Source organism: Rhizophagus irregularis, chromosome 2, assembly GCF_026210795.1.
Source record: "Rhizophagus irregularis chromosome 2, complete sequence".
Classification (NCBI taxonomy): domain Eukaryota; kingdom Fungi; phylum Glomeromycota; class Glomeromycetes; order Glomerales; family Glomeraceae; genus Rhizophagus; species Rhizophagus irregularis.
The window spans coordinates 5,727-18,619 of NC_089430.1; the positions used below are offsets into that span (position 1 = coordinate 5,727).

At 26.4% G+C, this 12,893-nt stretch overlaps 3 protein-coding genes across 3 annotated transcripts, besides 2 other annotated features; all 3 read left to right on the forward strand.

The window, feature by feature from the left end:
* Positions 1–342: 342 nt before the first annotated feature.
* On the forward strand, positions 343–1,167 carry OCT59_011465 (uncharacterized protein; the record flags this gene model as incomplete). The annotated part of the gene is made up of 1 exon (XM_066133740.1): positions 343–1,167. One exon carries the CDS (start codon positions 343–345, stop codon positions 1,165–1,167), a length of 825 nt encoding a protein of 274 aa, XP_065989070.1.
* Positions 1,168–1,639: 472 nt separating this feature from the next.
* Positions 1,640–2,905, forward strand: OCT59_011466 (uncharacterized protein; the record flags this gene model as incomplete). The annotated part of the gene is made up of 3 exons (XM_066133741.1): positions 1,640–1,874; positions 2,028–2,151; positions 2,230–2,905. 3 exons carry the CDS (start codon positions 1,640–1,642, stop codon positions 2,903–2,905), a joined length of 1,035 nt encoding a protein of 344 aa, XP_065989071.1.
* A 7,283-nt stretch (positions 2,906–10,188) lies between these two features.
* Positions 10,189–10,236: a sequence feature (Short protein (OCT59_011467, UZO00333.1) was converted to a misc_feature.).
* Positions 10,237–10,614: 378 nt separating this feature from the next.
* Positions 10,615–10,635: a sequence feature (Short protein (OCT59_011467, UZO00333.1) was converted to a misc_feature.).
* A 1,707-nt stretch (positions 10,636–12,342) lies between these two features.
* Positions 12,343–12,852, forward strand: OCT59_011468 (uncharacterized protein; the record flags this gene model as incomplete). The annotated part of the gene is made up of 3 exons (XM_066133742.1): positions 12,343–12,501; positions 12,621–12,734; positions 12,814–12,852. The coding sequence occupies 3 exons, from the start codon at positions 12,343–12,345 to the stop codon at positions 12,850–12,852; spliced, it is 312 nt and encodes a 103-aa protein (XP_065989072.1).
* Positions 12,853–12,893: the final 41 nt, after the last annotated feature.

The following is a 12,893-nucleotide window of genomic DNA, read 5'->3' on the forward strand; positions in this document are numbered from 1 at the left end:
CAAGTATGAAATAAATTTTTTTTATACTAATTGAATTTTTATGTATTGATTAACGATAAATTGTGTTCCAAAACTTGACGATTGTGTTACTTTTAAAACTCCAATGTGCTACTTGATTTTGTATACGATTGTGTTCCAAAACTTGACGATTGTGTTACTTTTAAAACTCCAATCAGAATCTATAGCAAATCGGTAATAATTTTAACCGAATTGATTTTGGTTTTTTTGTCGATACGCTAAACAATATAAAAGTTATTAAGGTATTTAATAAATAATTTTTATAAAGATTTATTGAATTTTATAAAAATTCTAAATTAAGTTAAGGATTTAAATTGTCAAAAGATGAGAAGACGATATAGTCACAATAAACCAATAGAGCCAATTCGAATTCGAAATCGGTTTTCTTACAGCAAACCTAATGAGACAACAGATTCTGACGAGAGAGTTGCAATTCGTTCGCCTGTACATTCACCTGATAATGATAACAATGACATAGACTTTCAGTATGATCATAAAGATGATTTAAGTTTTCAAGACATTAATGATGACGATAATGCATATGGATCAATTAATCCTCAAGACTACAATGATGAGATGATATTTTCGCAAGATAATGTCAATTCATCTGATACTAAAGAGGAAGAAGAAAGTGATAACAAATACAATTATGAAGAGGAGGAAGAGGAGGAAGATAATAATGAAAACAATGACGAAGAGGAAGAGGAGGAAGGTAATAATGATGATAATAATAATCAAGTGGAAGAGGAACGTAATAACGATGAAGAGGAACATAATAATGATGAAGAGGAACGTAATAATGATGAAAAGGAACGTAATAATGAAGAGAAAGAAATAGATCAAATCGTTGAAGCGTTAGATGAAGACAAGATACCGTTCTGCAATGGTGAGTTTACACCGTACTTTAATAATTATACAAATACGGCATTATTTTGCTGGCTTCAGAAGCATAATGTTTCTACGAAAGCATATGAAGATCTTGTCGATATCATTCACAATTCTCAATTTGAACCTACCCATGTGGTAAAAAATATCCGAAGATTCCAATCATGGAGAAAATGTCTTCCTCTTCTACCAATAATAACAAAGTCTATTAAAATTTCACCAAAAAAAACTCCATCAACCTCACGAGGATCAAAACTTTCGTAACAACTCTCAATCAGTGAAATTATATGGCATGTTCTTAATAATCCGATGCTAATGAAGCATATGTATTTTAGACCCAGTATTAATTCTGAAGAAAAATCAGAATTTTGGTATGGAAATTTATGGGGGGAATCCCCACTTTTTGGACAACACAAAATATTAATATCAGAAGGTTATAAAATAATACACTTTGATACAATTATAATTTATTATCATTGATAATATTTATTAAAGTTATTTTTAATAAATAGTATTGTACTGATCTGGTGATTTTGTTTACTATTATGATGATAATGGTCAAAAAAAACTTGGAAGATTAAGATCAATTTTAAAAAATCATGATGGATATTATCAGTTACGAATTCAAAAAATTTTGGAATATAGAGATTTACCCGGAAATTTAAAAGGGTTACCAAGACAACGTCATTCTATTACCGGTGAAGTATAGTTACAAGATAAACTATTTTTAATTATAATGACTTCTCAAATTTTAGAAAAAGTACCTATATTGATGATATTTCAACATCAAAATATTCCTGATGGTTCATTGCAGATTAGTGAAATAATTTATAAATGTAATGACCGTTGGCATGTTCGTAATGTAAAGCTTTTATACCTACATCCATCTGATTACATTTCTATCAGAAATCCACCATCATCATCTATGCCAATCTATAAGCTATTTTTAGATCTTTATTATGATGATTTTGGTACATTTAGAAATGTATACCATTCTCTAGGTGGTGTTTATGTACAGTTTGGAAATATGCCAGCACATAGAAAGCTAATAAAGAACCATTTTGTTATTGGGTTTATCCCATTTGGAGGAAAATTTGACGAATTTATGATACCATTCATTTCAGAAATGAAGGAATTAGAGAAAGGAAAGGTGATGACTGTCCAAGGACAAGATGCATGGATAATTGCTGGTTTAAGGGTTGTTATGGCAGATTTACCTCAAGGTAACGATTTGACAGGAGTATTAAGGTATTTTTTCAATTTAGTTAATAATATAATAATATAATTTTATGACAACTATTAAAATTTTTTAAAAAATAAATTTAGACATAATGCAAATAAGGGTTGTCGTACTTGTAAAACTACTAAAGAATCATTGAGTGCTCACAATCAGGATATCGTAACAACATTACGTTATCATCATATTACAGACGAAGAAATCTTAAAAATTTCTTATGAGACTATAATGTCAAAAAGAGATCAACTTTGTACGGAATATGGTTTACGATCATTACCTAGTATTTTAGATAAATTAAAAAGGGAAAGATATTTACAGATGCTGCAAGATGTTTATCATGCGACTGCAGGAAAGATTGGACGGCTACTAAAATTAACTTGTGAATTATTTTCACAAGAAGGAGAAGATAATTTTATCGAAATTTGGAAAAATTTTGAAATCCCAAAAAGATGGTCTCGCTTACCAAATCTGATTACTTACTACAATAGTTTTATGATGTCAGATTTACTTAGATTAGCTATGATTATGCTATTTTTGTTAAACCAGTTTTTAAAAGAATCAAGTATCAAACGTAATGAAACAGCCATGATTCAACAAAGAATTGATGCATTTCGAGTTAATTCAGTTCCAAAAATTATTATATTTTGTTGGATACATGTTGCAAAAACTATGAAAGCGGTTTTTAACAAGAAATTTACATCAGATAGCTATGAGGAATTGCAACAATGTTTTGAAGAAGAGTTTTCAATCCTTCCAAAGGTATAGTTACAAATTTGATATTGAAATATGGAATAATTTCAAATAATTAACAATATTTTACTTTTTATAGGTTTTTGTAAATTTTGTTAATTTACCAAATATACACATTAATATGCATGCTAAAACCTTTGGAACACTTATTAATACCCAAGTTGGTATAAAAGAAATGGTCTATCGTATTTTTAAGGGGATGGTACCAAAGACTAATTGCAAAAACATAGATTTGGATTTATTAAAGCGTTACAATACTTTATTTGCAATTCGATATTTAGCAGATGGTGGTATTGATCCAAGATTTAATAGATCTTGTACTGGATTTACAAATTCAAATTTTGGACAGTTATTTTTAAATTGGTATGTTACAGAAGATAAATATTCAACTGAAGCAACTGAACAAGTTCAAGACGATGATGATGATACAAAAAGTAAGTATTTTATTGCATATAGTAGTACATATTTGATATTTATATTTACTAATCTTTTAATTTAGTTATATCTCCAGTAAACTTTATTTCCAATATTTCATTAAAAAAAAGAATGTCAAAGCAGGGAACGTGATAAACTTCTTTTAACTTTACATAATTTTAAAACTGAATTGTTTTTATCTTATGTGGATATGAAGTTTGAGGCGGCACTTATAAACTCTTCAATTAGTTGGTACAAATTTGCATCATATATGATTGAAGAAGAAAATGGTATCCTTTCAAAACTGAAGTTCACCTACATCTCGATGATTTTATCACAATTTATGAAAAAGATCATGAAGAATCTTATGCAATAATCAAAGGTATCTTTCAACATAAGGGTAATAATAACAAATATTATGCATTTATTATTGTAGATTGTTTTGAAGATACTATGGTTGAACATTCAGTATTAAAATGTCCACTTTACCGTCTTCAAGCAACAGGAGATAAATGGAGACGTATTTTTCCAATTACTGTAATAAATAATGTTCAAAAGTACACTTTATTCATAATTGTAATTCAGAAAGGTGCCAACTACCAAATCATGATACTACAAATAGAATTTGGATAAAAAATAATTTTTATTTTACAGCTATATAATTATATTAATTATATAAATATAATAAAATAATTATTTTAATTTGTATCGTATAAAATTTTAGTTAAAATTAACCAATAAAATCATATGCATGATGTAATAATAAATTAAAATTAACCAATTAAAATCACTTTAATTACATGCATGTGATATCTAAAAATAGCTAAAATTCGCATTTATTAATGAGATTTTTTTTGTTTATTTTCAAAAATACGCTTTTCTCTTGTCTTTTATGTTAACACTTTACGATATTTTAGTTCGTCTCTTCTTTTCTCTTTTTAAAGTATATTTTAATTATCTCTTTACAATATTAACAATACTTTATTAGTTTATATATTCAACATAGTAAGACATCCACATATGAAAAGCAAGAATAAAAGCAAGAATAAAGAAAAGAAAATGTACTTGTCACTCATATACGAAAGAAAAGAATAAAAGAAAGGAAAAATGTACCCACTACCCACATACAAAAGAGAGAAAAGCCGCTTTTAAATAAATAGTGAAGCTGTTAAGCAAGGTATGAAAATAGGATATACGTGTATTTTTCATATTTTTTTTACAATATGTTGTGGTTTGAGTCTTTCTTTGTTAGACTGTGGTATAAATGTGAATATATTTTTCAACGGCCATGTATCTATTGCTTGTTAAATATATTTGCAATTTTTTGTCTTTCTTTGTTAGACTGTGATATTACAATATAAAGTGTAAATATATTTTTCAACGGCCATGTATCTATTGCTTGTTAAATATATTTGCAATTTCTTTTGTAATATTTGCTTTAGCCTGGAGGAAAATGTTATGAAATAGGGCTGGATATTTTATGACATTTTCTGCCTTCCAATTATTTTGTCTGGGGGTAGCCTGACAATTTGTCATTATCCGTCAGTCGTAGCAACCAGCATTTTTTTACAATATTATGATTTTAAGAAACAAAACACTTTCAAAAAAATTTAAAGAAAGAACTAACTTAAAAATATTATCATTTTTATTATTCTTTACAAAATCCCAGAATTACCTGCTCTAACTATTATCTCAAGGTTATGTATTAAATTTTAAATATATTTTACAAAGAGTACATTTTATTAATCATGATTGTTTTATATATATATATATATATATATATATATTTTAAAATTGAAAATAACGTATCCATCCACTTACATACGAAAGAAAAGAATAAAAAAGAGAAGAAAAGAATAAAAAAAAGGAAGAAAAGAAACGTACTCCACTCACCCATAATAATCCACTAATAAAAAATTATTATTATTAATGTATAATAAATAAATGTAAAACATTTTTTGTAATATTAATTCGATATTAATATGATATTATTATGATGTAGTTAATAAAATGTCAAATATTTTGTAATATTAATTCAATGTTAATACAACATCACTATGATGTGGTTACGATATCAAATAGGTGTAAAATATTTTTGCAATATTAATTTGATGTTAATATGATATCACTATGATGTGATTACGATATCAAATAAAATGTCAAATATTTTGTAATATTAATTCAATATTAATACGACATCACTACGATGTGGTTACGATATCAAATAGATAAAATATTTTTGAATATTAATTCAATGTTAATATGATATCAATACGATGTGATTATGATATCAAATAAAATGTCAAATATTTTGTAATATTAATTCAATGTTAATACGACATCACTACGATGTGGTTACGATATCAAATAGATATAAAATATTTTTGCAATATTAATTTGATGTTAATATGATATCACTACGATGTGGTTACGATATCAAATAAAATGTCAAATATTTTGTAATATTAATTCAATGTTAATACGACATGGTTACGATATCAAATAAATGTCAAATATTTTTGTAATATTAATTCAATGTTAATATGACATCACTACAATGTGATTACGTAATAATATTTACATTGCATAATGATCGCTACGATATCGCAAAGATATCGAACTAATCAATGTCGAATAAATATAGTTACGACTAACTTAACGATGTCGAATCTATTTTTTATCAAAATATCGTAATGATATCATAATGATATCATTGCAATATCTAATCAATATCGATTGTAAACTCCAAGTTTCAGCAAAGTATATTTTGCCTTCTTGTAACAAATTATCAGGAATGATTCTTTCTCATTTGGCTATTAAAATCAAAAATAAAATAGATTTTATTCTTGAAAATGCAATGAATTTAACGCTAGGTAATTGATTTTCAATATTCTATATTCTGAATTTTTGATGTAAAATATAATAATAAACTTTATAACTTTAGGTCTAGATGACTGGACAAATCCCGCAGGCCATTCTATTTATAATTTTATAGTAATAACTTATGATCATCAAGAATTTTTGTATAAACTTTGGAATCTTTCAATTATAAGATATACAGCTGAAAATTTAGCAGAGAAAATTAAAACTGTGCTTAAAAAAATTGGACCTGGCAAGTTTGCTGCTATTGTCACTGATAATGCTGCCAATTGTGCTGCTGCCAATATTATTAGTGAAAAATATACTTTTATTTTCAATACTTATTGTATTGCACATTGCGTTAATCTAATTACTAAAGATGTGATTGGTAGTATGTTTATTGTTGTTAAATTTTTATTTTAAAATACTCACATACAGTATTATTTAAAACAGAACATGATTTTCCAAAATGAATTCTAAAAGCATGTAATGAAGTAGTAAAGTTTTTTAAAAAATCACATCAAGGGAAAGCACTTTTAGAAAAATATACCAAAGAATTTAACATTGAAGGTGAAGGACTCAAAACCTAGGTTAAAACACGTTGGACAACAATATTTGACTCTGTTAATTCTATTTAACGTTTAAGGTCAGCATTAGAAAAGGTATTTATAGACTCTATTGATTTATAAGAAAATTAAAAAAGAATTTCTACTAATTTCTTAAATAATGATTTAATAGATTGTAAATAAATATGGCAGTATTGTTACTAATAAAACTATGGTGCCGGAAGTCTATACTCAACAATAAAAATGTAACACTTAAAAATCTTTCAACTCCTTAAAAAAAATACAATTTAAAAAAAATAAACTGGTAATTTTATTCTTTGAAGTAAGCTCTATCAAATTACCGGTCACATTTTTAAAAGAAGATCTACGTAAAAAGTTATAAGCATTTGAAATTGCATGATTTTCATATGATCAGCCCAAATTTGAAACAAAATATATTGGCCAGAACTTACGATAATTTGGGTTGATTCCATGCATTGTGATAATGCCAGCCTGAATTATCATAATATGAATCAAATGTAATTTTTTTTAAAAAAAAATTTTTTTATCAATATATAACTTTTATGAAATGGTAGTTGCAATTTACTACTGAAATCTACTTTTTCTTATATTTTATCTTGTTTGTAATAAAAAAATTTTCAAAAACCGCATTTTATTAGTATTTTACACAAGAAATTCTGGTTTTTTATTGGCTGAATTCTGGATCACATGATATAGAATCAGCTCAGAAAATTGAAACAAAATCACGTGATTGTCGAGTATAGACTTCCGGCACCATATAACAAAAATCATTACAGCTCAAGAATTTTTCCATGATACTAACTTGGTATTAAAAGTGCTAGAGCTATTAAAGAAGGCAATTTTATCTGTTGAAGCTTCTAATACCAATTATACCAATTGTTTTATTGCTTTAGTTCGCCTAGCAGATGTTATTAAAAAAATTTCAATTGAATGGAGCTTAATTTTTGAACTCATACAATTAATTCTATTAATGAACAGTAGGATTCCTTTAATATTATGCCACTTGTATTAATATACTTTTTTTATCCTGGTTATCGTGGTACTTGTTTAATTATGAATAAGTATACATATTTTTTAGCTAATAAAGTTCATTTCTATTTTATATTAAATGCAGGATTAAAGCTAGGTATGTGGATGAAAATTTCTAATTACATGCAAAGTATATGGAAAAATATGGGATATAGTGTAGAAGATCAAGAAATTTTAGTGGTTTAGATGTTAAATTTTAAAGAAAAATAAGGTACCTATGCAACACCTTTTACCAAAACATACTGTATTACACTATGTACGTGATGGATGTCTTGTGAAGATATGCCTTCTTTTGTAAAGAATTTAGCATTAAAGATATTTGCGGTAATACCACATAGTGCTTTATGTGAAAGGATGTTCTCAGCTTTAGATTGGTTATATGGAAAAAGAAGAACTTCTTTGGATATTACTACAATTAAGTCAATGGCAAAAATCTGACATTTTTATTAGAATAGTTCTAAACATAAAGAAAATAACCAAATAAATAGTGAAATCCAAAACTTGGTTAACGAATTTTTCTATTTTAAAGATTCAGATGATAATTATAATGACGATAATAATGAAAATGAAAGTAGCTATAAAGAGATTATTGAAAACCAAATACCGAATCATGAAGTTTATGTTCATCTTTCTTATTTCTTATTTCTTTCATTTTTTTTTCTTTTATCTTTTCTTTTCTTTTATCTTTTTTTTTAATAAATATTACATCATCTTTAATCTATAAATAGATATCATATTACGTGATATATTATCACGTGACTTATTATCATTCCACTATATAACGTAATTTCTATCATATGACTTTTATCACGTGATTTAATCTATTCAGTATATTATTTATCTATGCTTAGTATTCAGCTGTTTACAGCGGCAGTTTTATTCTCTTTTAAGTTAGTCTTTTTCTTCTATAAATTGGTTTTCCTATGCACTTATCTGTGGCTGCCTACCTAAACTTTTTATTGACTTATTTGTTAAATTATCCATTCCAAGAGCTTCTACGATGAAGGTTGTCACTGCTATTCATAACAATTTTGTTCATAAATTCAGAAAATGAATTTGAAATCTGCATTTTTATGAAAAAGGAAGATGGGAAGACATAATGAACATTACTTACAAGTTGAAAACTACTTTTCAACTATCCAATTTGCTAAAGTTTATGTACTTGCCCTACTCATATTTACCACCTTTAACCCTACACGATTTACATGACTTTAGAACCAATTGGTTGAAGAACTCAATGAAATATGGTTTGCCTTGGTTTAATCACTTTTCAGGTTTTATAAGTCATCTAACAGTGCTACTTAATAACAGCTTTTGCAGGATGGAGTATCAATTTTTATAGTGGACATGCTATTCGTTATTTTGTTAGCATAGTTGCTTCTACTTCGGTTGGAATATATCAAGGGGAAAGATCTGGAAAAATTTAGTGTAATATTATTTTTCTTTTTAGATTAATTTTTTTACTTTATTTTTTCTTAGAAGACTATATAGCTTTGTTTTTAGTTAGTTTTATTTTATATTTTTCTTTTTATTGTTTGTAAATTGTAAAGTTCGAATAAATTTAATAAAGATAAGGGCTACTATGCCATGTTTGCCTTAATTTTGACCAGTGATTGACTAACTAACAGTACACATATGAATTTCAATATGATGAGTGGTTTGTTAATTAATAATATTAAATTTATTTCTTTACTTATAATTTTTACTATCTTATATAACTTTTGAATTTAATAAATTAGAGAATGCACTGCAATAATAAAAAAAAAAATTTCTTATATTTTTGACAATATTTATTGTAATTATAATTTACATTTTTTGAAAATTTGGGCAAAATTGAAAATTATATAATTATATAAAATTTACTAGTGGGTTAAATTATTCAGGCTGGATTAAAATTAGTCTTATACTTGAATTTATTATTTTATAAAAAAATCCGATAAAAAAATAATAAAAATTCATGTAAATATGTTATATTTCACTGAAAATACATAAAATAAACATTTTTGTTACCAACTTTTTGCAAAATATTTTTGATAAAATAAGGTATAAATTATTTGAAAAATTATATTTCTTATTGAACATGCCAAAACAAAATAGCAAAGATTTTAAATGGAATGACAGTTATTCTTTGAAACAAATATCTAAATTGCTTTATATAAGCAGAAGAATGATATATAGAATTTTGAATTATTATATATTGTGAAAAGATGTTAAGAATCCTATACAGTGACTGAAAGGACACAATAATTCGGATTTGAAAGTTTGTATTTAATTATTAAATATTTCTTATAATTTTAACACATTGTTAAAGTTTTCTTGTTTTTAAGATTTTGATAGGAATGGTTAAAGAACATCCTAATATGTATTTGGATGAAATGGTTGTTGAAATGGCAAGAAGAATTGGAAAAGATGTCTCAATTACTACAATATGGTGTTCATGGAATTACACGTAAAAAGGTATACTAATTTTGATTTAAAATCTAATATTAATTTAATACTAATAATACTACTGAACTCATTATACAATGACTATTGGGTCACATTTTTGACCTGAACAACTTATCTTTTTGGATGAGAGTGCAAAGGATGAGCGTACAACTTGTAGACAATATGGTTACCCTCCACGAAATAAAAGAGCAGTAAAAAAGGTTGTATATATTAGAGGAACACAGTACACTTTACTTTCAGCAATGTCATTAGACAATATCATTACATTAGATATTATGCAAGGAAGTTGTAATAAGGAACGATTTTTTAAATTTATTTTGGCTAAAGTGGTAAGTTTAATAAGCTAAATAGCTAAATTTTATATTTAAAAATTTGAATTATAAAAAGGAACTAACATACACGCGTTAAACATTTATGTTACGTATATACACATATATAATTCTTACAATAGCTTCCAAATATGAATCTATTTCCTCGGATAAACATTGTGTTAGCGATGGATAACGCTCAAATCCATCATAGTGAATTGTTAGTCAATTTTACAGAATCTGTTGGATATAAAATTTATTTCTTTCACCGTACTCACCCGATTTAAATCCTATAGAAACTGCATTTCCTTCAATCAAAAATTGGTTAAAAAAAATAATAGGAATTATATAGAAAATTGTTTGATCCTTATTTTGCTTTAACAATAGCATGTGCACAAGTTACTCCCGCTAAATCTTATTCATTTTTCGAAAATCATTGTATCTTTGATTTACTTTTTAAGAGATAATATATAGGCTATTATAAAATGAACTATATTTGCTTATTACTATTATGGACTATAATATTACAAAAAAAAAAGAAAAATTCGTATAACTATCTTCTATATTTTTCAGCTTCTCTAATAATTTTGGTTTTTAAACCAATCTTTATTCCTAAATCCTGCCAATCAGTTTCTTTGAGATCAAATTATCTAAAACATCAATTGTTTCCTGTATAAATTTATCCTTAACTCCCTCAAAAGTATCTTCACCAAATTCTTTTTCTAAATTGAAAAAATTCATCAATTGATGGAACAGGAATTATGACAATTATTTTGAGGTGTTTGTGAAAAGTTATTTGACGCGTAAGTTGGTTGAGGTGGTTGTGAATTTTGTTGATTAAACATACCTGGATAATAAACTGGAAAGGCATAGCAATAAAAGATGATGACGTAGTAGTAGAAGGATAAAAGGAATTACATTTGAATTTTGTAAATTACTACTTGTTCTTTTTACCGAATATGCAGCATCAAAATAATGGTAATGTTGGAAGCTCTTCTAAAGAAGCCAAATTTTGATTCTACAAAATAAATTAAAATAAAAATAAGTTATCTGTAAATAAAATTTTCAAAATATTGTGATCATGAACGTTAGATGATCGTTAATGGTATGTTATGCGTTAATAAATGTCATATTGACTTACGATTGATTTAGCCCATGTAGATAAATGATCTGTTGTAAGAGTAATATGCCTTGTCAAACCAACATAGCGTGTTCAATACAATACCATCTAGAATGCAACTCCATAACAATTTTTGCAATTTGAGCATCAGTTTCATTAATACTTTTTTCTTTTGGAATTTGATTTGAAGAAAATTTTTTCTTTTTATCGTCGCAGTTTGATTTTTTCTTTTTGTTTGTTTATTTCTTCGTCATCATCAATTTGATAGTTAATATTATTAATATGAATAAATTTTTAGTTGATTTTTTTTTCGGAAAAAAAAAAATAATAATTACCTGGATTGAGTTCTCTTGTTGGTCTTTTTTTTTCATTGTGATAATAATTACCATTATTTTTTATTATTATTATTATATTCCTTAAAAATTCTGCCCAATCTCTCGTACTTACTAATTGAGTTCCTAATCCCCCTTCTTTTTCATATTATATGATGTAATATAATATTCTTGAAAAATGACTTGAACTTCAAGTTGTGATTGCACTAAAATTTCCAAATTATCTTTAAAACTATAAACATCTTCATCTTCTATAACAATACGTTCCCATTTAGCTGGATAAGATTTCCCATCTAATAATTAGTTTTAAATTTCAATTCAAGTATGGAAGATTCACTTGTTGATGAATCTAGCGATGATTCATCGGGAGGAACATGATTCTACAATGTATTTGTATCTGCGGTTAATGTTGAGATGTGATACCGTATCAGCAGTTGGTGTTGCATTAGCATCAGCATCAGCAGCTGTGTCGCATCAACAATCGGTGCCGCATCAGCAGATGGCGTTGCAGTTGGTATATTAATAGACTGTGTTTTAGGCAAGGAAGTATGTTCTATGTCTCCAACTTCAATTGATTCCTCTTGAGTTTAAATTTTTTTCTACCTAGACGATTGAATTTGTTATGGCATTTAGGGCACAAAGAAAAGTCAAACTCTTCAGAAAAGTTTATGTTATATCCATAATATTCACTTTACATTTAATTGCCAAGAGTTATATGGTTTTTTGTTAAGGTCACTTGAGTTAAAAGTGCGTGTATAATATTTCTTGAAACACCTTTTTCTAATTTCTGATGTTTTTATTTTCTTTTTGCATTTACGTACTGCAGTTTTTATTACAGTGTAAACACTCTAGCATAAACCTATAGTATATATTCTTGCCTTTATACTAGACATTGTTACTAAAGAT